General features: G+C 38.9%; 2 protein-coding genes across 8 annotated transcripts; one reads left to right on the plus strand and one right to left on the minus strand.

Annotated features, from left to right (window-relative positions):
* Positions 1-227: 227 nt before the first annotated feature.
* On the minus strand, positions 228-3814 carry RWDD2B (RWD domain containing 2B). 3 transcript variants are annotated; one of them, XM_040703283.2, is made up of 5 exons: positions 3687-3814; positions 3038-3256; positions 2893-2960; positions 1789-2154; positions 228-1068 (listed from the first exon to the last, which is right to left on the minus strand). In XM_040703283.2, exons 2-5 carry the CDS (start codon positions 3242-3244, stop codon positions 831-833), a joined length of 879 nt encoding a protein of 292 aa, XP_040559217.1. In that variant the 5' UTR covers positions 3245-3256; positions 3687-3814; the 3' UTR covers positions 228-830. The 3 variants fall into 3 exon arrangements, with proteins under 3 accessions (XP_040559217.1, XP_416692.1, XP_004938430.1); XM_416692.8 differs by having other exon boundaries at positions 3569-3814; XM_004938373.5 differs by lacking the exon at positions 3687-3814 and adding an exon at positions 3521-3579.
* USP16 (ubiquitin specific peptidase 16) lies at positions 3649-24538 on the plus strand. 5 transcript variants are annotated; one of them, XM_015299532.4, is made up of 18 exons: positions 3649-4012; positions 6408-6506; positions 8736-8914; positions 9575-9678; positions 12025-12128; positions 13853-14031; positions 15017-15109; positions 15685-15815; positions 16182-16269; positions 17137-17215; positions 17848-17939; positions 18721-18777; positions 19937-20107; positions 20916-21576; positions 22196-22287; positions 23583-23669; positions 23936-24092; positions 24203-24538. In XM_015299532.4, the coding sequence occupies exons 2-18, from the start codon at positions 6446-6448 to the stop codon at positions 24325-24327; spliced, it is 2460 nt and encodes an 819-aa protein (XP_015155018.1). In that variant the 5' UTR covers positions 3649-4012; positions 6408-6445; the 3' UTR covers positions 24328-24538. The 5 variants fall into 5 exon arrangements, with proteins under 5 accessions (XP_015155018.1, XP_040559191.1, XP_416693.3 ...); XM_040703257.2 differs by having other exon boundaries at positions 13856-14031; XM_416693.8 differs by having other exon boundaries at positions 3649-3770.
* Positions 24539-25340: the final 802 nt, after the last annotated feature.

Below are 25340 nucleotides of genomic sequence, written 5' to 3' on the forward strand. Positions count from 1 at the left end.
GAAGTCCCGCCTCCCTCATGAGCCCGCCCGTTTTGCTGGTCCCGCCCTCCTCACCTCCCGCCTCAACGTAAGCGCACCTGGCGGAGGGCGTGGGGCCCTCGTTAAGCTGCTGTGTTCTCTAAAATTAAAAGGACTTCACGATTTGCATACCCTTAGCCGCGGAAATTTGCGTGTATCAAACAAAATCACTGCAGAGTACCTCTACAAAAGATAATCCGAGCTCATTCTATCTGCATAAATAAGGCTCACCTGAGCCTGCTCTTATTTTTTAAGAAAAATGTATTGATCTCACAGCTGCACAAACTTTCATGTAGAAATCAATAGAAAACGTTGTTAGGAAAGTCTGAGTGTAGCATACGTAAACAGTAATAAATCACGTAAACATCCTATTTCTTCTCCTCCAATGCACGCACCTTTTTCTCTTCTTCCTACTCACATATTCACTCACTACAATCCCACATTCTGTAATTCTACCCCTTTGGCTGCCAGACAGTCTTTGTAATTCGGTGTGTATGCAAAGGTCCTTAAAATCAGCAGCTCTAATAACACATCCACACAATCACAGGGGGTGGAAGGGATGTCTGGAGATCATTGAGTCCAGCCCCCTGCTAAAGCAGTTCCCTACAGCAGGTCGCAAAGGAAAGCATCCAGGTGTCCGTTCATTCAGTCATTTTCATTATTCGGTTGTCACTGAATACTTGTTCTCTTAGAAAACTGAATTCATCATATTAAGAATCACTCATTTCTTCTCTGATCAACTGTTGTGGAAAAGCTTAGGAATCTGCTATGAGGATTAAGTTAGAAATGTAGGCAGTTGGACCTGTGATGATTTAATGCCCTTCAACCCCAAAGTACATTTGAAAAATGTCAGCACATCCTTTTTCTTCTAAAAATTGATACAGCTGCCCCAAATCCATATGATTTCCTCTAGCACCATGTGCATCGAAACATTTTTCTTCCAAAGTGGAGAATTTTCTTTGTTTCTGAATCTCAGCAAGACATCCACCTTGCAAAGAAATATCTTCTCTGTGCCGAATTAGTATTCTTTTCCATGTTAATCTTCTTATTCTGAAAGCAAATGGAGAAATGTCAATCTATCTGTAAGATACAGACTCTTTTAGAAAACAGCATGAAATAGCAATTATCACAAAAGTCAGCAAATTTATTTCCTACATACATCTGGACAGAAATAATGTTCCCTTAGTTGATTATAGGAACACTGCTCACATGTAAATATTCCCACAGCTTGTTTCAACTCCTTCAAAAACTCTTATGTGTCTCCTCACAAAGTAATTGATGAAGGTGCGGTTTCAACTTCAGTGCTCACTTCTGCCTTGCTGTGCTAAGAATTCTAACATTCCTACCATGTGTTGTCAAATTCTTTTAGTCAAACAGTTATGTTCATTTAGTCTCTACTACCCATACGAGTGATGGGAGCAAAATAAATTATGAACATAAAGCAATGTCACTGTATGCATATCTAACAAGAATGGAGTACTGCTGTCCACTGCTATTCCTCTGAAATACAGAGCAAGATAAAAAGAGAAATATACATGTACTGTGCAGTATTAGTAGCATGACCACCAGTACAGTGGATATTCAGAGTTGCAAGAACATCATGACAATAAAAGCAAACAACAAAAAAACAACAACAAAAACCCACAATCTTTGCAGGCCTCTACAGGCTGGAAGGTGGTTGGGTGTCACATCTTCTGCCCATGGATACAACACAAAAAAAACCAAAGTATTCTATTTATTGATGGCATTTAAATACAAAGGAAAGCTAACCTTGACCAGAACTCTTCACAGTTACTTTGCAGACCTTCTACACAAACAACACCTGGTTTCCCTGGCATGCAAAATCCTGACAGAGATAGTTCCTTGGACCATTCTATAATATTCTTCCTTTTTTGCTTGTTGTAAATATGGTGACTATAGATCCACAATCTAGTGAAAACGACATCCTCTGACCGCACAGCATTAGATGTCGTCACCGAGGAAGGTGAAAGTTCTCTGTCAATGTAAGCGGCTGCCTGGTCTTTAACCCATTCTCTGGCACTCAACAGGCAAGGCTCACCACTGCAGTTCTGCATCAAATATGTTTTTAGATCTGAGTTCAGCTGGACTTGCTGAGAGCGGCTCAATAATGGTGACCTAAAGGGGAAAAAAAAAAATAGTTGTAATATGCTTACAGATTACCATATTTTTTCAGACAGTTGACTTAGGCTACCAAACACATCAGGCCATATGCACTTGCTATTGACACTTAAGTCATCTGAGATATAAATAAAGTCATAAAAAGCTTTCAATTATTGTGCTAACTTTTGAATACAGACATGGTACTATAAATCAGAATCAAGAAAAAAGCACGTGAGGAGAAGGTATGGTGACTGAACTAATTTTCTGTAGCGCACAATGATAGAAAATACCTTTTTAGTGAGAAATGTTCAAGAAAAAAAAAAACACACACAAAAATCTGAGGTCTGGCAGTGACAGCACTTGGCCAAGAAAGAGTAAGACCAGTAACTTTTCACTCCTTTCAAGAGTGTTAATCCTTATCAAAACGGGAAATGTACTCTGCTTGAGCATCAGACCAATGAACAGTATGTACCCATATGCCCTTTGTTCAGAAGATGGAACTCCTCCTCCCTATTCCCATTTTTGTCTCATCTGCCACAGTGACTGATGAAATCAAATTCTTGTAGATATGACTTTCTTTAGCACCATTGCCCACCTGCCTAAATCTGACTAGGGAACTAATTTGGATAATTTGATGGTAAATTACAGAATAAAAAAGAAAAAAAAAAGACTGTGTTTTGCTATTAGAGCTTTATTTACATATTACAACAGCTTCTAAGTTATTTTTACTAGCAGTACTTTTTAATAACATACCTCACAGTAATTTCTGGCAGAACTGATGGGTATTTAAACGGTAAAGCACAGACCATAGAAAATTTTACCTAAAAACAAATGAGCACATGTTACGTTCAAGAAGAAAAAGGCCATAAAATAACAAAACACACACACACACAAATACCATAGAGGCATTAGGGTCCTCTAGCTTCACGTTCAGTATAAACTGAATCTTTGAAGACGGCACCTCCGCAGCCTCATTTTCAACGAAGTGCTTTAGTTCTGCCACAGCCAGCTGGTCAGTCACAGTGAACTCTTCCTCATATGGAAACATGCTGGAGAGTAAATCTAATTCTGATATTTGTGTCTCGGCTTCTTCCCGGTTAGTCATTTCTGCAGTTTCCTAAGTAAGGGAGAAGAAAAACACACGAAGGAGAAAAGAATATGTGAAGAAGTTAATCATCTGCCCCCACATAAGCCAAATCGGTCTTTTAAAACCAACTCCGTCAAAACTAATTCATAGACGTTGGGCAAAGCGTAAAATTCACGCGACAGCTCCATTGATTTGTAATGGAAGACACCCGGCTCACAGAACGGTTTGGGTTGGAAGGGAGCCCGAAGCCCACCCAGCCCCCAACGCGCTGCCGTGGGCAGGGCTGCCCCCTACCTGCACCCGTCCCAAGCGCCCGGCCGCCGCTCCGTAAACGCGACCTACCGAACGCGCATGCGCCACCGCCGCCACAGCCACCACTTCCCGCTGCCCTCCACCACCCACTCTATGCCCTCACGGCCCACAATGCAGCGCGCCGGAAGTACGCGCGGCAGCGGCTGACCGTTGCCCGGGGATGAGGTGAAGCTGTCGGCTGCCCCGGACCGAGCCATGCGTCGCCACGCCGACCGCGCTGCGACGGGAGCAGGTGAGGGGCGGCAGCGTGCCGAGCATTCCGGCCACCTCTGTCCCGAGACTCGCTTTGCCGGCGGTCCGCTGTCTCTCCTCCAGCCGCGGCGTTCGCCTTTTCCAATTGGCTGCGCCGTCTGCCAGTAAAGGCACGGAGGCGTTTTCGGCCAATTGGAAGCGAGTGGGGGCGGAGCCGCGTGCTGGTGCGCGGAGAGGCCGGAGCGGGGCCGTGCGGGCGACACGTGAGCGGCGCGGGACGCGGTGAGTGCGGCGGCGTGGCCGTGACCCCAACCCTAACCCCGAGGCCCTCTTGTCCTGTCCGGTTCCTGCCGCGGGATGGGGTTGTCGGCTCCTTGCTGGTAGCAGGTGACTGGCGGGACCGCTGGGCTGGGCAGGCCTGGGGGCATTACCCGGCGCTTTTAGTGCTTTTCACAGTGTTCTTTGCCAAAAAAATAAAAGCCGTCGTGGATTGAAACCAAACCCAGCGTTTTGTTGGGGTTAGGTGTTGGGCTCTGTGGCCCACTTTCCAGTGTAGGTTGCTGACGGAGATCCTGTCAGACGCGTCTGGCCAACCGCAGGAGGTTACGTGAACAGCTTGGTGCTGACCTGTCAGCCTGGCTGGGGCTAAATCAGGTTGAGAAGGGCTGTAATGGCTTAGAACTGACAGTAAAACATCAACCGTTCTGATTTTCTGTAGAAAAAAAAAAAAAAAAAAGTGTGCTGTGGAGGGAATTTGGATGAACTCTTCTGAAGGAACTGAATGCATAGTTATAAATGTGATCCTAGAATTACAGAACAGTTTGGGTTAGAAGGGAGCTCAAAGTCCACCCAGCCCCAACCACTGCCGTGGGCAGGGCTGCCCCCCACCAGCTCAGGCTGCCCAGGGCCCCATTCAACCTGGCCTTGAGCGCCTCCAGGAACTGCTCTTGAAGTCATGCAGCCATTCTGGTATTTCTCATTTAACATCTGGGTTATCAGCTCTACGAGCATGCATCTTAAAAGGTTTTTCATACGAAAGAAGTCCTTTGTATGTATTGTGCCTAAGCTCTCCCAGCTCAGTTACTCTGATTCTTTTAGGCTGGTTTTGTTTTCTGGCTGTGGCAGCACCAAGCAGGCAGCTGTTTTGTTGGTGTGGTGCTGATTCCAAGCTTAGACGTGGTTTTGAAAGGATGGATGTTATGAGTCAGACTGAGTTCTGTGTTTACGCATTTACCTGCAGCTGACTTGAAGGGTGGAGAGCAGAACCAGGCCAGCTTGCAAAGCGTGCATGAATCCGCAGGGACTCCATTATGAACTTTTTCATAGTATCATAGAATCATTTGAGTTGGAAGGGACATTTAAAGGCTGTATGTTTCAACTCTCCTGCAATGAATGGAACACCTACAGCTAGATCAGGTTGTTCAGAGTCCCGTGTAGCCTGACCTCAAGTGTTTCCAGGGATGGTGCATCCACCATCTCTGGGCAGCCTGTTCCATTGCCTCACCATCATTACTGTAAAAAAACCCACCTTTTTCTTATATCCAATCTAATGTTTCCCTCTTTTAGCTTGAAACCATTTTCCCTTGTCCTATCACAGCAGACCCTGTTAAAGACTCTGTCTCCTTCTTACCTGTAGCTCCGCTTTAGATACTGAAAGACCACTCCCAGGTCTCACTAGAGCCTTCTTTAGTTTGAACAGCCCCATCTCTCACAGCCTGTCCTTGCAGGGGAAGTGTTCCATCCTTTCAGTTTGCATCTTTGCAAAGGTCAATTCTGACGTCTGTGAGATAAGTCTCAGAGCCTTACAGGAGCTCCCAACTAAAAGCTAGACAAGCACCAAACTTTTCGAAGGGAACCTCTTCTCACAGGGCTCTGTAGTGGTAGATTGCTTTTCTAGAAGGGTTTATGGGCATACCAAATACCAGCCTTTGTATTTTCTTGTCATGTTGGGAAGCAGTGATAAATTTCCCCCAAACAAAGTAATTTAAAAATTGGAATTCCCGTTGTATATTTTTAAATCTGTTAGGGTATTTGCACATCTCAGGCCCTATCAGGGATGCAAGGGATTTACAGAAAATGAAAGTGAAAGACTGCGGTTGTGCAAGTCTTGAAGATTTGATAGGGAAAAACTCAGTTTCATTTCCTGGAATCACTGTTTTACTAGTTACTTCAAGTCTGAGTTCTGAAATGGCATAGGATTTTTGATACATAACTAATTCACCTTATTCTCCTTTGCATTGCTTTTGCTTCAAGGTTTTAAACCGTTTTTAATAATTCATACTGGCGTCTTGTTTCTACCGCAGTTACAGTTGCTTCTGTTAAATTATAATTAACTTCTTTTGAGAATGTTGAACTACAAGTTAGTTCTGAAGGAACATCTCAGCCATAGAAACAATGTATTGTTTATCAACTAATAAATAAAACCTAAACCTAATTTAGGCTGGACATCAGGAAATACTACTTCTCTGAAAGGGTGGTCAGGCACTGGAATGGGCTGCCCAGAGAGGTGGTGGAGTCACTGACCCTGGTGGTGTTCAAGGAACGTTTGGACATTGTGTTGAGGGATATGGTTTAATGAGAACCATTGGTGATGGGTGAATGGTTGGACTGGGTGATCCTGTGGGTCTTTTCCAACCTTGGTGATTCTATGATTCTAATTTCTGATCTTCTTTGCTAGGTCACTGTTGTGTGTGAAGAAAATCATAGGCTACAAATATGGGAAAGAAACGGACCAAAGGCAAAACTGCACAGGCTGATGAGTCTATGGATATAGTGGGTATGTTTCTTCTGAGAAGTCACTAGTTCTGAAGAGGAAAACAAAATGTTTTAACCTTGGAGAAGGCTTGAATGCTCTTTAATATCAGAATGCCTTTATGCTGGCTGGCCTTGCTAGCTTTAGAGTAATGCTTGCACAGCGTGAGTTTGTATAATTGAAACTGAATTTTTAAAAGAAACGTCAGTGTGTCTACTTTTTTCAGTGTGATGTAAGATAATACATACATACTGTGTTGAAAACCTTTATTCAATCACCGCCGTCACCCTGTTCTTTACCAACATGCGGATCTTATTGTACTGATCTCATGGTAGCTTCTGTGTTCTATGGCTGTTTTAGCTTCTTGATGACAAGGAAAAAGAAAAAAGATCTATCTCTACTATGACTGTTGCTCATCTTTTTCCAAAAAAAAAAAACCAAAAATCAGTTATGATGTAACTGCCGATGCCCTCTCACTTATTTGCTTACCCTGATGAAGTCCTGTACAGCTACAGATGGAAACTATTATGAGTAATTCCACTGTAGAGTAGCAGCCAAGAAACGAAACCTTTGATTAAATGGTATAATTTTGAAGATGGAGATGAAGCTTATGGATTGTTCTTTCTGTTTTTGGTTTTTTTTTTTTTTTTTTTTGTTTGTTTTGTTTTGTTTTTTAAGTCTGAAAGCATTTAATATCTGCATTTGACTCATATTGGCTACTATGTGTACTGTGATAAAATCCTGTATGCCTGCGTAGAAACAGAGCTGTAGGTATAAAACTTGGAGTGGTTACTGCCCATGAAAAGAGCATTTTATAGCATCTTGTTGCTGTAGTTGAGCATAGGGTCCTCAGCAAAAACGTATTCACAGTTACTGTGTTGTCTGAGCTGAGCAATATAAGTAATTCTGTAGCAAAGACTCAATACAGTTGAATTATGTAAACAACAAGGTAACTGTTTTCAATAAAAGTTTCACTAAAGAATGTTAGTTTAAGGTATTAAGTACAGAGGACATTTTTCTTTTAGCAGGAGTTTCTTTCTTCTGCGTTTTTTGACTCTGAGGTACCTATTGATACTGTCAGATATTTGACCTTCTATTTGCAAACTTAAACATTTGTAACTGTGTATGGGAACTGTTGAGTCAGGGCCTCAACCTCTGATTGACCACCTGAGGCAAGCACTGAGTCAGCTGCAGGAGCACAGGTGAAGGCAATTCAGCTGTGTGACCAGAAGGGGTGGAGCCTGGCTGCACCTCTCCTAGGCCCCATTCAAGGGCTGACTGCCCCTGGGGAAGGGTCTGTTTCTGGAGGTTGCTCCTCTTAGAGTTTTTCCTCTACTACAACACGGGTGAGCATTTTCCATCTATTTCTGGTTATACTCTTTCTAACTATACTACATGTGGATATCAATCTGACCACGCCGCTCTGTATATTTGTTGACTATACAAACAGCACATAGTGAGGAATTGTAAAGTGATGGTAATGAAATGGCTGAACTACACTGTATACATTTCTATCACTCCTGATTTTTCTGTGTATGACTTAAGCATACAGGTAGCTTATCTTTGCTCTCAAGTGACAGTGTAACCAACAACAAGAAGACAAACCTTCTGAGACTATCTTTTAACAGCAAACACCTACTGTCAGTGTAAACAGAGTCTGAATAGATGGAGTTCACACCAGCCTAGAAAATGTAGCTATAAGTAGAATATAGTATGGTAGTGCAAAATGTTGTAGAGGTAGGATGGTTCTGCCATTCTTTTGTAGCACGGTGTGCTGCATAATTTCACTGAGGCAGCCTAGCTGGAAACATAACCTCCACAGTCTCCACTTCTATAAGCCAGCCAGGTGCTGCCTTAGTGACTGGAAACTGTAACAGTGGGCTGTGGCTGCTCCTTGAGAGGTGTGCTAATTGTAACACCACAGTAGTAGAAGCCCACAGCCTAGCTCACTAGGTAGGTTTTGTAACCAAAAGCTTTGACAATGTAGATTTGAGTGGTACTTGAATTATTTTTTTTTTCCTAGTAATGCAGGAGTTGAGGATGTATCAAAAATGTCCTCAGATTGTGAGTGGAGGTATCAAAGTATGAGCTTCTGAATGGCTTTTCTGGTGCGTCTACTAAATTGTCAATCAGTGTTCATTTGAGGTTGGAGAGATCATCACAGTTTCTGGATTATATCCTGCATCTTTGAAACCCATAGACATCTACATTTGTTGTGGTACCTACAAGATTCTTGTGCTTTATATTTTGTAGAGCCTGTGTGCAAGCATATTCGTAAAGGACTGGAACAAAGCCATCTGAAAAAGGCACTGCTGAACGTGGAATGGCATGTTTGTCAGGACTGCAAGGCGGACAACAAGACACAAGAGAAATCTGAGGAAGAGACTGATGAAAGCCCCTCGATATGGTTATGTCTAAAATGTGGCCATAGGGTATCTCTTGTTTTGTTGTTAATTTCTATTGACATCTTTCAGTGCCTCATAATAGAGTGGAACGATAGAACTTTAGTTAGATAGTGACACCTTTTTATTATCATTTTAAATGTGCTACATGAGGGATTTGAATTACGTTAGTCTTATGAGAAAGGTCTGCTCTGAATTGCACATGAAGTACTTCAAAGGTTGGCACAAAGGCATTTAGCAGACTTAAGGCTAAAACGCATTTCTGAGGGTTTACTTTCTATGAAAGTCCAAATTATTTTTCTAGGAAAAAAAAAAATTTATGCTCTAAATTTTTTATTTTCACCATGATATCTCATGCTAACATTAGTTTGTTGAAGTTAGAACTCTGCATGCCAAACAATTGGTTGCTTTTGTTATTGTTTGCTTGTTTTTTTTTTCTGTTGCATTCTTCAAGCTGTTCTAACTAGGATTTGTAAATTGGATTTTCAGTCCCCGAAGACTCTATGTTTATTCTGCTACTTTTCTGTCTGCAGAAAAAATGTCTCGAAATAAAGAGCCATCTATTCATCCTAATTGGCTGAACATAATTGAATGGTTTTCATTTAAATACTTTCTTTTTACTCTGACTCTTTTTATGTTTCATTGATAGTCAACTGGATTTTGTGACGCTTCTGGTTATCAACATTATAGGGCTGTGGCAGAAATTCTCAAGAGCAGCATGCTTTAAAGCATTACACAACGCCAAGATCAGATCCCCATTGTTTGGTTCTCAGTTTGGACAACTGGAGTGTGTGGTGAGTTTGTCAGGAAACAGTTAAGATGTAGCTAGAGGGCAACAGAGGCTGGGATATCAGTTGTGTTTTCTTTGTGATTTCGGGGAGTTTGTTAGAAATATGTAAAGTGTTTCCACACAGAGTAGTCTTTGTTAAGATCTGCTGAGTAAATATTACTCTCTTGTAAAACTCCTAACTAGAATGTTTTTATAATTGAACTTAGAAGTGACCAATCAGTAAATGCTGTTGATTTCTTATTTTACTGCTTTTGCTTGGTCAAAATACTGACACACAGAAACATGTTATATCTCTGTAGCTCTAAATCTTAATTTTGATCTCTGGTAGAAGCTCCTTTCTGGTGCAAACTTAATGAAAAAACTTATTGAGAAAATAAAAGTAATTGTGACCTCCTAATATAAGATGCATTGTTCAAGAAGTACAGCTGTAGGATTAAAAGATGCTATTGGGTCAGTTAATACGAATTCTGCCTTCCTGGTAATATTCTCTTCTCTTTAAAGGAACTGTACATTAGTGTGTAATAGAGAACCGTAGCATCCTTAACTGTGATGTATAGCAATATGGTATCTGACATAGTTTTGATTTTGCTTGAAGTCACCTTTTTCTAAACTTATCATTCATCATTATGTTGTTTTTTTATATCAGACTGTCTCTTTACATGATCACAGTTAGCACATACATGTGGTGATTAATATTTTTATCCTATTCTCAATTGGAAATGGACACTTTTAGTAATACATGTATATTACTTATGAACTAGTGAATTTATTTGTGATTTTAAGTAAGTGTTAAAACTATGATTTTGAGGTACATTTTCTCTGTTGGAAAATATCCATAGTTTTTAAGTTAAAGTACTATTGAATGAGAGAAAGTCATTTAGACAAGATAGTGCTTTCTTCTCTTGTACTAGCTTGTGTAAGGGGTTAACTAGAGAACTATATATTGGGCTTAAAGTATTGTTATTAATTAGAGCTACAGTCCAGAACTGTATTTCACAGTGATTTTAGTACATAAAACCAAAGTCAAAAGCAATTTTAATCAGCATTTGTTAATGCTATGAATTTATTAATTAATGTATTCATACATGATTGAAATTGGATTCAATTCCTGTAAGCAGTTACAAAAATGGTTTTGAATATGGAGAGAAAGAGGAGAGTTCTAGCAATTCATTATCTTCTACTGTTTGAGGTTTACAAGAAACAGTATTATATGTATTTGCAGTAGGACATAACAGTTGGATCTAATAATGGTTTTCACTCATTAGTCAATTTGGCATCATTGAAAAAACTTAATTTCAGTCTCCTGATTTCTTCAAAACTTCCTATAAAAATAGTTGTTGAAAGGTTATTGTGTTAAAAATTGCCCATGGAAGTAACTATCATCTGTTATTCCAGGAGTGAGAATGCCAATTTTTACAATTAACCAAACTGACAATAAATACATATTCAAGGATTCCAAAGGTAGAGCCAGGGGTGGTGGTTGTTGTTGTTTTTGTTTGTTTTTAATGAAACACTGGAAAAATAGAAAAATCACAGCTGGTACTGAAGATGCTAGAGATTTAGGGAAGTAATTTACTGCAGGCTTCTGCTGCTTTTAAGATGAGAAAGTTACAGATAATCCTGAGATCTGCTAAATGCATTTGTGCCTAATAACTGCAATTGCCATGTTTCAAAGTGCAGAAGTGTTTGCATTCCCATCACTAGCTTTTAAGATCTCTTCGCATAGTGAATTGAATAGAGCTACCAAATTGATACATACAACTCTCCATATGCTTTATGTGTTCCAGCAAAAATTAACTCTTACTCAAGCCTTTATCACTGTAATTTCTATCAAAACGTTGTTGAAATCAGATCGGTGGTCTGGCCGTGTACTCGTGGTTAGTTACTTCTTTGCTTGTGAAGAAAGAAATAGATTTATTTCAATAACAAAAGAGGGGAAAAAAAGCCTGCACAACTAATGGACCACAAAAAGAATCAGTTTTTTTTCAATGCTATGGGATTGGAAGGCCGCTTCCTATAAGGCCTGTTATCTCATCTTCCTTTATTTGGTTAAAATTTGCCCAGCGCTTTCTTTGCATGCAGTCTAGGTTTGTAAGCACATCCTTTAAAGGTCTCATCTTTGTTTGTAGGTCACTGTACTTACTTTTTTAATCAGAAATAAATTGAATGCTCTTCTGTAAGACTTCAAAGTCTTCAAAAACAAAAAACCAAATCCCCATAACTTGTAATTTTATCTGTTTGTGTAATTAATTGCATGAAACAAGTAAGTAGTTTAGGAATTGTAATGGCAAAAAAAAACAGGAATAATTTTTTAATCATTTTTTGGGGGTTGTGGGTGGGGCCACCACAGGTGCTACATATGTGATAATGAAGTTCCATACAGTACTTCAACACGTTTGGGCCAGACTGTGGATTATATTAAAAAACAAGTTTGTGTCAACTCATCACATTTAGGTAAGTAACTGTAGTATCCATAGAGTAAATCAGAAAGTCCCCTAAATACAGCAAATAATTCTGTAAATTAAGTATGTTCAGTAATTCTTATCTTACTAAAGAATACCTTATGATAATTTAAATGGCTAACTTCTTCATTTATTTTTCTTTATTAATTCTGAAAGCAAAACATCCTAGCCCATGGACTTAATTGGACCACATTTTTCTTAATGTCTTGTGAACTTTTATAGACCAAAAAATGAAAAAATAGCAGGAAATTAAGTATGTTATTAGGGTGTTCTGTGATTAAATAACTGACTTTCAGGACTAAGAAAGGTCCTGCTTATTCATCAGTATTGCTCAGTCTATCTTGAGAGGAAAAAAAAGGAGGAAAAAAAAATTGTCATTGTATTAAAGGTAATTTGATTTTTATTTTTTATGTATTTATGTAGACATTTTGAAGTGTATCAGCTGGAAAGGCTAGATCTTCAGCTACTGCAGCTTGTATACTCCTTCCATTAGGATATAAGAGGATTTGTTTTTTGAGGGTGTACGTGTTGCTGCAGAGCATTGAGAACTTTGCAGTCTTCCCTCAAAATGTGGTTGTTTAAAGGCAAAAAGCCCAACCTACCCCTCCAGTTTGCACAACATGTTGTGCCCTGCAAAACTATTTCTCTGCAAGGCATTTCCACTTGGAGGAGTTGTCGTAGCAAAATAAATTCTCTAACTCCTACCAAAATTTCCAACATCATCCTACGCTTGAATCACATCATAGCCCCTTTTGGAAACAGATCACGCCCAAACCAGCAACGCCAAGTAGTTGTCTCCGAATATTTTGTTCAGGAATCAGCTGAGCTTTTCCCAAAGGGGATTAGAATCTTTGGGTGTGTTTGCTCTGTCTTTGCCAGATAAGTGGTTTCATTACATGTAATATTTAAAGTTGGATTTCTTGCTGGAATATTTTTTCTCAGATTTGAAGTAGACTGCTGATTTCATACCTGCCTATGGTTGCCTGTTTCGGAAATTCCAGCAGTTATTCTTTCCTTGTTCATCAACAAATACAGTATTGTCCATTTCTTGCTTTCTCTGAGCTGGCGTTTCATTATCTGAAAGTTACCTTGACTCCCAGCCCTATTTGTCAGAAACCTTATCAAAAGTAGACTGCCAAACTGGTAGAACCAGTACAAGTGTTATTCTGAAAACTACCTGGTGTTCCTTTATGGTTTTCTTAAACAAGCCATTGGAATTTTGAGCTTTACACTGAGGTCGTTTTGGGGAAAATATCTCTAATGTCTCTTGAAGAATATGTTCCTCTCTGTTTATATTAATGAAGAAAACATGAGGATTCTTTCACGATGGGAGTCCTTTTGAGTTTAGTTTCAGACAATAATGCCATATCAGGAGGGCCGGATGCCATCCTGATGGATGCTGTAGAAACTCCTAACATAGAAGATGTTGCAACGGGAATGAAATTTCAAATAACACATGCTGAGTTTCAGAGATTGTTGGCGTGAATGGCTTATGGGCTGTGTCATGTTTAAGTGCTAAGCTGATATGAAATGGTGTTTCAAGAGCTTGTTTGTTTTCAAATGTCTAAGTGATAGGAGTTAAGAACCTTGCATCTGTAGGATTATAGAATGAATTATGATATGTTTAAGATTCAAACATCATGGTTTGCTCCTGTATATAGCAACTTCATCCTTGCTACTTTCTTGTTGTCGGATTAATATGTTTGTTTGTTTCAGTAGAAAAGCAACAAGAGAACAAAGACGTTGGAAATAAAAAGGTAGAAAAAGACAGCAGAAATGAGCAACAAAAAGAAGTTTTGCTGAAAGAGAGTTCTCATTCCAGTACCAGCTCTGAAGTGACTGTGAAAGGACTTAGTAACCTGGGGAATACATGTTTCTTCAACGCAGTGATGCAGGTACAGTTGTTACTGCTGCTCTTAAAAAGTAGTAATAATAATTAAATAAATAAATTAGGCAAGGAGATGGCACCACTAAAATATTTTTTAATTGGCAGATTATCTGCCAGGAATGATGGGTTCATTTTAAAAATAGTGCATTGGCCCAGAGGAATATGAAGGAATGGCAGTGCAGGCTCAGACTTGCACTAAGTGGAGATCTAACCAATTGCCTTGTCTTTGAGGGACAGCATCTTTTACTGATAGAGATTAAGCATGCCAATGTCCTAATTTAGTAATAATGTAAAAATACATTGTAAAGTAGCCTGGTATGTTACCTTTCCTGACCTCTTAGAATATGACATTAATACCCAAAGACCATGGATGTTTACTGAAACAGAATACTCACTGCAAGCAGCAGGAAATCAAATAGAAGAAAATATTAACTGGATCAGCATATTCCATTGCTATCTTGCATGTCTTTCTTAGCTAAGAAGTGCATAGATTAAACAAGCTTCCTCTTCTGAATGTTTTAAAACTTGCTTGCTACCTTGTACTCTTTGGCTCCTAGCTTTTCTTGAGCAAAATTCACATTGCACTCGTAGAATTTAATGAACAGCTTGATTTTATGTTGTAATACGTTTAAAACCAAGGGAATAAATATGTACACTAGATTAACCTTTCGATTTAAAACAGACACTAGTAAGTAGAGCGTCAGAAGGTCATTCTGTAGAAGAAGAATACATCTTGGGCTTTTACGACCAATGAGAATATAGAGAGAAGATATTTGCAAGTCCCCTTAGTTCTGTGGGATTTACTTTTAGCAGTTAAACATTTATTGAGTTTCCAGATTTGTGTCCAAGGTCGTACTTAACTCTCTAGTTGTGGTTGGCAAATATAACTTACTGTTAATCTTGTTGCTAACACGTGACAAGTGGCACTTCCCTTCCTCTTGTTCCCTGGCTACCAGTTCATTGGCTATTTTTCTTTCCTTTGTCTTCTGCAGAATTTATCACAGACTCCAGTCCTCAGGGAGCTGCTTAAAGAAGCTAAAATGCCTGACACAACAGTTAAGATTGATTCACCCGAGTTATCCATGGTATATATATTTCAACCTTCATTGTGGGTTTGTTTGTTTTCCTCAAGTCTGTTTAAAAAAAAGCAAGCAATACTCTCTTCTCTAGCTTTGAGAACTTGTTAACTATTAACAAGATTAAAACGTAAAATCAATGTGAACTTCACTACTGAATTTAACAGAGCTGCTACTGAAGTCAGTAGTGCTCTTTCATTTTTCAAAGAAATGGGAATGTGTAACTTTTGCATTCGTCTGAATGCAACGTAGGGAACTAGAAAATGTCTCCAGCACAAACCCAGTGGGGATTTGGTTGGGGAGAAAAAAGGGGTTAAAGCACAAAATAAAAGCAAGAAATGTGGAGTTGCAACTGAACAAAACAAAATAGTTAATGACTCTCAGGTCAGGGTTTTGATATTATGTGATGAGAAACCATTTGTTGCTTATTCTTGTCAGTGTGACACAATGCCATCTTGAGGTTTTGTGTATTCTGTCTTGTAAGAGTATTTTCAAGAAGCAGAGAGATCAGACAGGGAATAGCCTAATCCAGAAGGATCGGTCACCAAACTAAGGGCCAATTGTGTTGTTTTTGTTTAAAACAGGAACCTCAGCTGGTAAAACTAGATCAGCCAGGTCCTTTGACTTTAGCCATGCATCAATTCCTGACAGAAATGCAAGAGACGAAGAGAGGGGTCGTCACTCCTAAGGAACTTTTTGCTCAGGTTTGTAAAAAGTAAGTATCTATATAATTGCATAGCATATGAAGGTGGGGGGGGGAGTGTTCTTTAAACAAAAGGTGAGTTTTCTTCCTCTTTTTGAGTATACATCGCTGCATTTAAAATTACCATAGTACTTAAAGCTTTGAAAGGATAAAAAGTGAAATATAAGCAAAGAGAAATAAAATGAAAGCTATTCGGTGATACAATGATATGTTCTGATAGGCTAGCCTCAGATTTTTAGAAACTACCATATGCAGATGTTTAGTGCTCTTACGTATGTGGATGTTGGAGATTCTGCACTTTTGTATCTGGAGCGTGTTGTTTTTACTCCTTTATCTCTGAGATCAGCTGTACCTCACAATTATTGTTTCCTTTAACAGGGCAATACGATTTAAAGGTTATCAGCAGCAGGACAGTCAAGAGTTGCTTCGATACTTACTTGATGGAATGAGAGCAGAAGAAATCCAAGTGAGTGTTAGTTTCATAGTTGCATATAACTTTCTACTTCAGATCAAGTCTTTCATCTCTGCCAAGGGAAGAGAGTGTGTTCTTTCTGAGGGAGGTCAACCCTTTGTGAAGTGGTTTGTGCTTCCTATAAGCACTTACTTGCAGAGGATTGACAACAGAGCTGTAGAACCTAACAGCCTCTAAGTAGTACCGTTGTGAAGAGACCATCATGAGTATTGCTATTATAATTTTAGAAAATAATATTCAAATAAATAGATTTGTTCCTGTCATGTGTCTCTTTGAGGTTGCACACATTGTTTAAGTTTCAAGTGCAATGATATTTTCTGTGTTTTTTTTAAAGCATTGTACTGGTTATTCTCTGTGCTGTCTGGTAAAATCAATTACAAATGTTCAGTTACATTTGCTCTAAGAGTCTTGAGTTGATTTAATATTTTTCATACAAATGTCTGTTGTTCTTCAGAAAGGTGATTGGCTTGTCCAAAACTACTGTAAAAAATAGGGGTTTGGATTATGTGCAGTCATCCTAAAGAATGTCTTTTTGTGTTCCTTTCTGAAAAATCTGGCCAAACGCTTGTGGAAATTTCATGATGCATTTATCCAGTTCTACAAAGTATTTAATCCTTGGACTAATTTTCTTGTATACTAATTGAGATGTTACGATTGCAAGTTTGTTTATTGATTAGTTGGCTATTTTTTTTAACATCAAAATGCAGGAGCTCTCTTCTATCTTTACAGGCAGTTGTGTTGTTTGTATGGATTCTTTTAACAGTAAAGATAATTATTTTTCTCAATTTGAGGCGTTTTATCAAGCTAACTGAATTCGTTTAGGAAATTGTGCAAAATGTGTGTTTGTTTTGAAAATTCCAGCGAATAAGTGTTGGAATACTGAAGGCTCTGACTGATTCAGACAAACAAAATGAAGAAGAACTGAGAAAGAAAATTAAAGGTAAAGGCGTGTTGCTGATGCTATGATAGTTTAAACTTTTTCATTCTAATACCAACAGTTTTCACTAAGAGATACGTGTCAAATGCCACATCTTGAATATGTGTCTGTCTAGAACATAAGACTTAAAAAGTTTAAATGATGTATTTAAAAGTCTTGCTGACCTTAGTGATGTTTCTATAGTGGAGTAAGACTGTTTGTGCTACATTGGAAAGCTTGAGGAAATCAGTTCTGTTTATAGAGGTCTTATTCTGACGAAAGCTGATACTCATTTTTAGCTTCAGACAATTGTCTGAGGTAAATCGAGATTGAAAATGGGAACTTCTGCTGGGGTGTGGTAGTTCTGAGGAAATTTTAAAAGATGCATTTGACTTGAGAATGCTGTAAAGTTTTCAGTTCAGTCAAGGTGTCTTTTGTAAATGTGTTTTTACCCCTGCTCCTTTGATATATGAAAGGATCTTACTGTAAGAGTCTTACTGCACTTGCTGAGTAGACTAGAACAGGCTAACTCATGCCATGTACTTCTTACATAATGTTGGTGGGTTTTGGGGGCGTTGGTATACCATAATTAAATGGGTTGCCAGTATATTATATGCAATATTATTAACTGTAATGTATACTTTGTCAATTCTCAGAATATGAAAAGAAGAAGGGAATAAAGAGTTTTGTAGATCGGATCTTTGGTGGAGAATTAACCAGTACAATTATGTGTGAGGAATGCAGAACAGTAAGTACCTGCTTTGAATGCCCTGGAGTATGATTTTTATGTCCTTTTGAGAAGAACCCCAAAGTATCTTTGTAGAAATAAGTGGAATTGGAGAGATTTTCTTCAGTTAATACACTTCTATGAGCTGATGTGCTGCGTGGTTGCCTGGAAATCTGTATTCCTTTATGCTATAAAGCTAATCTTCTGTTCCTTTTCAAGAGTTCCAAAAAAAGAGGGTGGCAGCAGCAAGCTGCCTCTAACAAAAGAATTTATCATCAGATTCCAGGTAAACACATTCCAATGATGCAAATTGTAGTGAATGAATTGTTCTGTTACCAGCAGCAGTATGCTACGAGGGTCTCTCTTTACTTTTTCATTAGATAATTGTTGGGCTCCTTTTCCCACATGGGAATTACCATGGGGTTCCTCGGAAAATAGTTAAGGAAGAAGGCACTGTGGAGATAAGGCACCCTGAAAATGGGCTCATTATGAATATTAGTGAGTGGGTTAGATGATTATCCTGGCAGATCTCAAAATCAACCTCATAGGTTCTACGCTGGATTCTTATTCTCTAGGAAACCAGGACTTGTGAAAGTATTTCTTATTTCTGTAGCAATAGGACTGGTAGAATTTGACGGTAGATAGCTCTTTGTGAATATAGATTGACTGTTTTATGTTTTTATGCATAAGTGGGGGGAAAAAATAACATTGAATGCAACAAGGATACGTACAGAAAAGCTTATTGACAGCATGCCAGTCACATCCAAAAATTTAAATTGAACTCATAAATGTTCGTTTAAAGGTATCCTTGGTCCATGAATCCTTCCTTGATTTGTCGCTTCCTGTACTAGATGATCAGGTAAGGACCTGTATGTGCTTGACACCTGGCTTAATTTTGTTTGCTTATATGAAAGTACCTATATTATATAATCATTTGGGAAATAATATATGTATCTTTCTAAATACCTCTTTGCATATTAAAATACTGATCTTGCCTCAAAAAGGCAGAGAATATGATTTTCATGAGACTTACTGGAGTAAGTTATGGCTATTAAGTTGCCTTTGTAAAATCAGTGATAGTCTGGTGATCTTTCTGCACTGTCACTTAAATCTCTGATGTAGACATTGGCTTATGGAATAATCCGTTAAATTCAAATGCTGTCTCTCTACAGTAGAAGACTGAGTTGCAGAGAACAATGTTTACCAGTTTGCCTTTGCTGTCATTAATGAACTAAATGGTATGACAGTGATAGTTGCCTACTGGTATACTTGAATGATCTATTTTCTGACTTTTCATCCATTTTTCTACGGTCTGTTGCTCGGTGCAATAATGCTTTTCATAATCTAAATGCCTATTGAGTACAATTGAGAAGCATCGCTAGAACAGTGTCTGAATACTTATTTGATTTGCCTGCTCTCAGAAATTGACACTCAGAACACTTGATTTGCTTTGTGCTTCAAATTGAGAATCAGCATGTATAGTATTTCAGATTTGCCATGTCGTACTGCTCAACTAATGAATATATATTGAAATGAAATCCCCTCAGCCAAAGGAATCATGTGTCTTCTGCAATGAACAGACTTCATTTTAGCAGAGGCAAATAAATGGTAATGCTGCAAATCATGTGGCATGCAGTTCAACTGCAAATGTCTCTACTTGTGTGAAATACTACTCTTTGGTGAATTTAGTGAGATTTATATCTGTTAGAGGCAAAGGTTGTCCCTTTGTGGGTCCAGAATATGGGTCTTATATACTGACTTTCTCCTACAGTTTCATTTTGCAAGTCATCGTTTCTCATGGGCTTCATCTGGAGTGAGATCCACTCCTTTGAAGCATTAGGGTGGTTGACGTCAATGAGTTGGTTGTACACTAATCACTAAAATGTTATGTCCGGGGCTCAGTACTTAAATAACATTGCTGTAGTTTTCTCTGGAATGCTGTTTTGTTATTCAGGATGGTAACTTATCTGCTTCTGTGATTGTTTTGTGGCTTTTCTCTTTTTCTTTTTTACCACCAGAAAATAAAAAATACAAATGAGAGGAATGTAAAAAAAATCAAAGGAAGGGAATCTGAAGAGGAAGAAGAGGATAAAAACAATGATTATTATATTAAACAGAGAGATGAGCCCCCAGGTACAAGTAAGCACCTTCAGAAAAAAGCAAAGAAACAGGCCAAAAAACAAGCCAAGGTTGGTTTTGATAAGTATTTCATTTTTACTAATGAAGCACTTGAAACTTGGGGTAAAAGTTCTTTTTTGCTTCCTCCGTTTAGATGGAGGAGAAGGGGGCAACTTAGAATTTCTCCTCAGTCAAACACACAACAAAAAAGACCAATTCTATGTACGGCATTGCTATGAAGAAATTAGACATTCTGTTAGAGGTGCTGTACAAGGAATAAGTTAACATGCAGAAGAATGTGAAATTAATGCTACTTCAAATGGGCAACGTAATTGTGTCAGGCTCCCCACTCATTGGTTGTAAGGTAGTCAGAGAACTTCAGAATACAGGCTTAAGAAAGTGTCTTTTAAAATACAAGAATTCCCCCTACCTCTTTGATCTTATGCAACAGGGTGTAGTGAGGGAAGCTATATCTGAGCAAGGATAAATTCAGTGTTAAACTGATACCAGATCACTTAATAGTAGGTATTTTTCTCCCTTTTGACACAGATATGAGGCACAGCAAGGAATTTCATGAAGAAATGGTCAGAAATGCTAAGTATGATTTAAACTTACTCTGCTGGAGGTTTAGGTTGGATATCAGGAAAATCTTCTTTACGGAAAGGGCTGTTAAGCACTGGAATGGGCTCCCCAGGGAGGTGGTTGAGTCACCATCCCTGGATGTGTTTAAAAACAGTTTGGATGTGGTGCTCAGGGACATGATTTAGCAGAGGGTTGTTAGAGTTGGGGTAGTATGGCTAGGTTGTGGTTGATGATCTTTAATGTCTTTTCCAACCTGAGCAATTCTGTGATTCTATGCTTATGTATACCAATTTGTAGAGCCAGCGCCGCCAGCAAAAACTCCAGGGAAAGGTACTTCAATTGACAGATATCTGTGCTACTGAAGAGTCAGAAAAAGATGTAGTATGTGACCAGGAAGGAGAGGCAGAAATTAACTCTGAAATTTCTGATGTGAAGCAGGAAGAGGAATCATCAAATGATTGCAAAGATGACTACTTAACTCAAAATGACTTAAATATACAGGGAAGTAGTACAGATGTTCAGAGCATGCATGAAAGCACAGGAAAGCCAGAACAAGAAAAGGAGTCTACAGCAAATCTCCCCACAGAAGACTTAGATTCTCCTGTAGAGTTTGTCAATGGCCTTGATGACCTATCTTTGAAAGATGAGGATGAAGAAAATGAAGATGAGGAAGGGCTTGCTACTGACTTCTCAAAACTACACTTGAGTGCCAATGCTGAATCTGATATAAACGTCTTAGATGATCTTCAAACTGCTCCAGCCAAGACGTGTGAAATATTGACCGAAGATGCAGAAATGGCATTTTGTACTCTTGCTAACAGGGAAGACCTGAACCCAGAAGAAGGCTCAATCCATCAATGTTTGTATCAATTTACCCGTAATGAGAAACTTAGTGAGAACAACAAACTGCTGTGTGATATATGTACACAAAGACGTTATGGACCAAAGAACACAAAAAGTATGATTGATTATATATACTTTTTAATCTTTTAAATGAACAAACTTCCTGATTGCTGCTTGGGTGGTTGATGGAGTGGGGGGGAGGGGTGTTCCTAAGAGTGCTTGTGTAACTTCAAACCTGACTTGGATTGGTAGAATAGTATTTAATGTGTAGGTTGTGAGAACCTCGTCTTTGTAGACTGATAGAAATTATTCATCAAGTAAAGTAGTGTGCTCACAAGCTTGAGTACAGAACATTGGAGGACTGGAACAGAAGAGCAGTTAAAGAGGAGTGGGTTTAGTTCAGGAGGTTCGTTTTGATCTAAAACTCCATAATGTGGATGAATTAAGTGGTTATTCTTTCTTCTCTCAAGTGTGGAGCTTCTGTAACAGTCATAGAGAGATCAAGTTGGTGTTTGCTCAAAAGACCAGTGAAAGCAGTATGCAGTTTCAGATTATGAGAGTTGTAGAGAACAAGAATTCATCCTGAGTGTGCTAACTCCGATCAGACATAGTATGAGCAGTTAGTAATTCTGTGGTCTGAGAGCTGCATGATGGCAGCTGTTTTACAGTTCATCATATTAGAGTGGAATGCTTGGATTTACGTGTTAATCACTGATGTTTTTTCTTTCTTGCAGATGAAAAGCATGTTTATACTAATGCCAAAAAGCAAATGCTGATTTCTCTTGCTCCTCCAATTTTAACTCTTCACTTAAAGAGATTTCAACAGGTAATGAACAGCAGTTATTTCAAAAATGGGCATTTTTAATATGTATGTATATGCACCACCCTGGTGGTGTTCAAGACCAGGTTGGATGGGGGCCCTGGGCAGCCTGGTCTAGCATTAGATATGGAGGTTGGCAGCCCTGCCTGCAGCAGGGACATTGGAGTTTGATTAAGGGCTTGAGGTCCCTTCCAACCAAAGCCATTCTATGATATCGTACCAGCTTAACTTAAATCTGATGGTAGCATATTTCCATTTATCTATAATCTTGGTGGTGGTTGTTGTTTTCTTCTTCCAGAGTTTGGGAGGCAGTTACATGCAAGGCTGCTTTTTCTTTCATTGGGTTTTTTTTTGTTGTTGTTTCTCAAGGGGTGGTGGGATGGGTGTGTTTTTCCAGGGGGGAAAAAAAACAAAACTTTCCAGTAGGGGTCTAAGCAACCTCTTGTTGTGAGCTTCTCTGCAATATATTAATTCTTTCCTTTACTGTTGTTAGCGCAAACTGTATTAAGTAGTATGTTGGCATTGTTTCCTGCTACTGCAGCAGCTGATGAACTCTGACATTTCTGTACAGATAGAACAGGATGCCTTACTAAAAGAATTTAACAAATAGGCTTAGAAAAGCTTTACGTTTTGGGCTTTAAATTTTTAAGGGGAGGAAAAAAAAAAAAGAGGAAATAGATGAGGATAGTAGACAGCATTGTCTCTTTCCAATTTAAAGCCATATAAATTTTGGTCAAAATACTTCAAGACTGAAAAATGAAATAAGGGAGCTGACTTTTTATGTAGATGAAAAGCAATTCCACAGAGAAAATGCAGGTGTATAGCACATTCCTAAAGATGATTATACAATTAAGGAAATAACATTTGTTATCTCTTCCCTTGTTATTCCAGTTTGATACTGGAAGTTATTTGAATAAGGTAGGAGTACTATTTCCATCAGTTTTGACACCTAAAATGAGCTCATCAGGCATACTGCAGTATCTAGAAGAAAGAGATGTCTTCATAGTTACAGGAGTGTACATTGAGTTGATTTGTTCTCTCCTGCTACCATTAAGTTACCATAAGAGTGAGCTGAAGAGCCATCTTAACTTGTGCAGCCTGCAGGGGCAAGGAGGTAATGCCAGAACACCTTGGGCACTGGAGAAAAATAGAGACAATTTTGCTTCTTTACAGTCTTGTCTAAAGTAAAATTTAATTTGTATTGCTAAAAAATTAGCCTGAAGTATTTAGTAATTAAGCATAGTTTTAATATGCTACACTTTAAAACTATGGATTTTCCTTCTACTTTTTGTCTGTTTAAGGCTGGATTTAACCTACGGAAGGTTAACAGGCACATCAAGTTTCCAGAAGTGATAGACTTGGCTCCTTTCTGTACAGTTAAATGTAAAGTAAGTAGTGGAATAACATTTGCATTCTCTCATGTTTTAGCGTGTTTCCTGCTGCTCAGCAAAATCTGTGTTGAATGCTTATCAGGTTATTTTTTTGTGACAAGTGCAAGTGGCACTTCAAAGCTATCTTAATTTGAGTGCCGGCGTACTACCACAGATGACCAACTTCCTTGTCATTGGCAAGCAAATCCAAGTGAAGAGATTACATTCTAGCCTAGTTCAAAAGCCAGTACCACACCGACATGCTTTAACTTCCACTTTTTTAGAACGTGGCTGAAGGGAATACAAAAGTATTATACTCTCTCTATGGAGTTGTTGAACACAGTGGAACAATGAGGTCTGGGCACTACACTGCTTACGCTAAAATGAGAAATATGAACAACCATCTTTCAGATCTTATCCTTCAAGGACAACCTCCTCAAGGTAAATAATTAACTGTATTTTACAAATTACTTTTTAATGCCGAACTGTAACAGGACTGAGTGTTTTAATCCCTGGTCATAACTTCTGCTCTGAAATTCTTACTTTCACAGCTTTAGAAACTGAACCGATAAAAGGACAGTGGTTCCACATCAGTGATACCCATGTACAAGCTGTGTCTACATCTAAAGTGCTGAGCTCACAAGCCTATCTTCTGTTCTATGAGCGACTGCTGTAACTCATCCAAGATGTCTTCTTGGTCTATAACCACCTTAAGCGCCCTAAACGAAGGCAGGGACAAGCAAATCATATTAACATGTTGGAGCTACTGTATGCAATTGCAAGAACATACTTTGTGCTACTTAGACACCCTGACACATGGTTAACTTATACTTTTTCCAGTGTTTTCACTACTTAATAAATAAAGAACTTTTTTTTTTTCAAAATTAGACCCTGACGTTTCTGTTGAGTATTCTTACATTGGTACAAAGCATCTGCTGCTCTTTCATTTTACAGGGACTGGTTATAATGTTGAACTACAGTTACTTGTTACCTCTGTGTGTGTTCCAGAACTTTCTAGGTGTGTAAGAGCCAAGGCAGCTTCTTTATCAGCTGTCTTTGTGTTGTTGGTTTATTTCCAGTAGAGCCCTCAGTTTGCAAACTCTTTAGGATCTTTGGTATGAGCACCTTACTGCAGCATACGGATAATGCTGTGATCACAGCTCTTAGTATGGACACTTCAGTTAAGCATTTTTGTTCTGGAGGATTAAGAAAGCTTGTCCTTCTCCCCAGGCTTGGCTTCACCCTGGTTCACATAAATCCTGGCTCCTTGCGCTGGAGCAGCAGCTGTTTACATTCAGTGCATTTTTTGCAACACCCTTACTAAGAAAATGAGTGCTCTCATGTGTTCTTGTTACCCTTGAAGTCATCAGCAATAGCACTTGTGCAGCTGATGAAATCAGTATGCCAATCCTTCCAAAAACTTGCTGAGTTTTTCAGCCATGCCAGCTACCAACTGTAAGGCAAGCTCTGGTGTAGCTGCTGTATGGCAACCTTATTTAGACATGCAGTAGTTCCAGACTTGATTTAGCTGTCCACTCCCTTCTGGCTGTGAAGGAGTACAGACAAGAGTAATAAAAAAAAAATTACTGAAGTGGCTTGCATTTCAAGGGACTTTAAGGCACACAAGTGTTACTTACTTTCCCCAAGGAAACTTAGCACGGGACTTCAAGTTTTATGTCTATGTGAAGA

The sequence above is a fragment of the Gallus gallus genome, chromosome 1 (assembly GCF_016699485.2).
Source record: "Gallus gallus isolate bGalGal1 chromosome 1, bGalGal1.mat.broiler.GRCg7b, whole genome shotgun sequence".
In the NCBI taxonomy this organism is placed as follows: domain Eukaryota; kingdom Metazoa; phylum Chordata; class Aves; order Galliformes; family Phasianidae; genus Gallus; species Gallus gallus.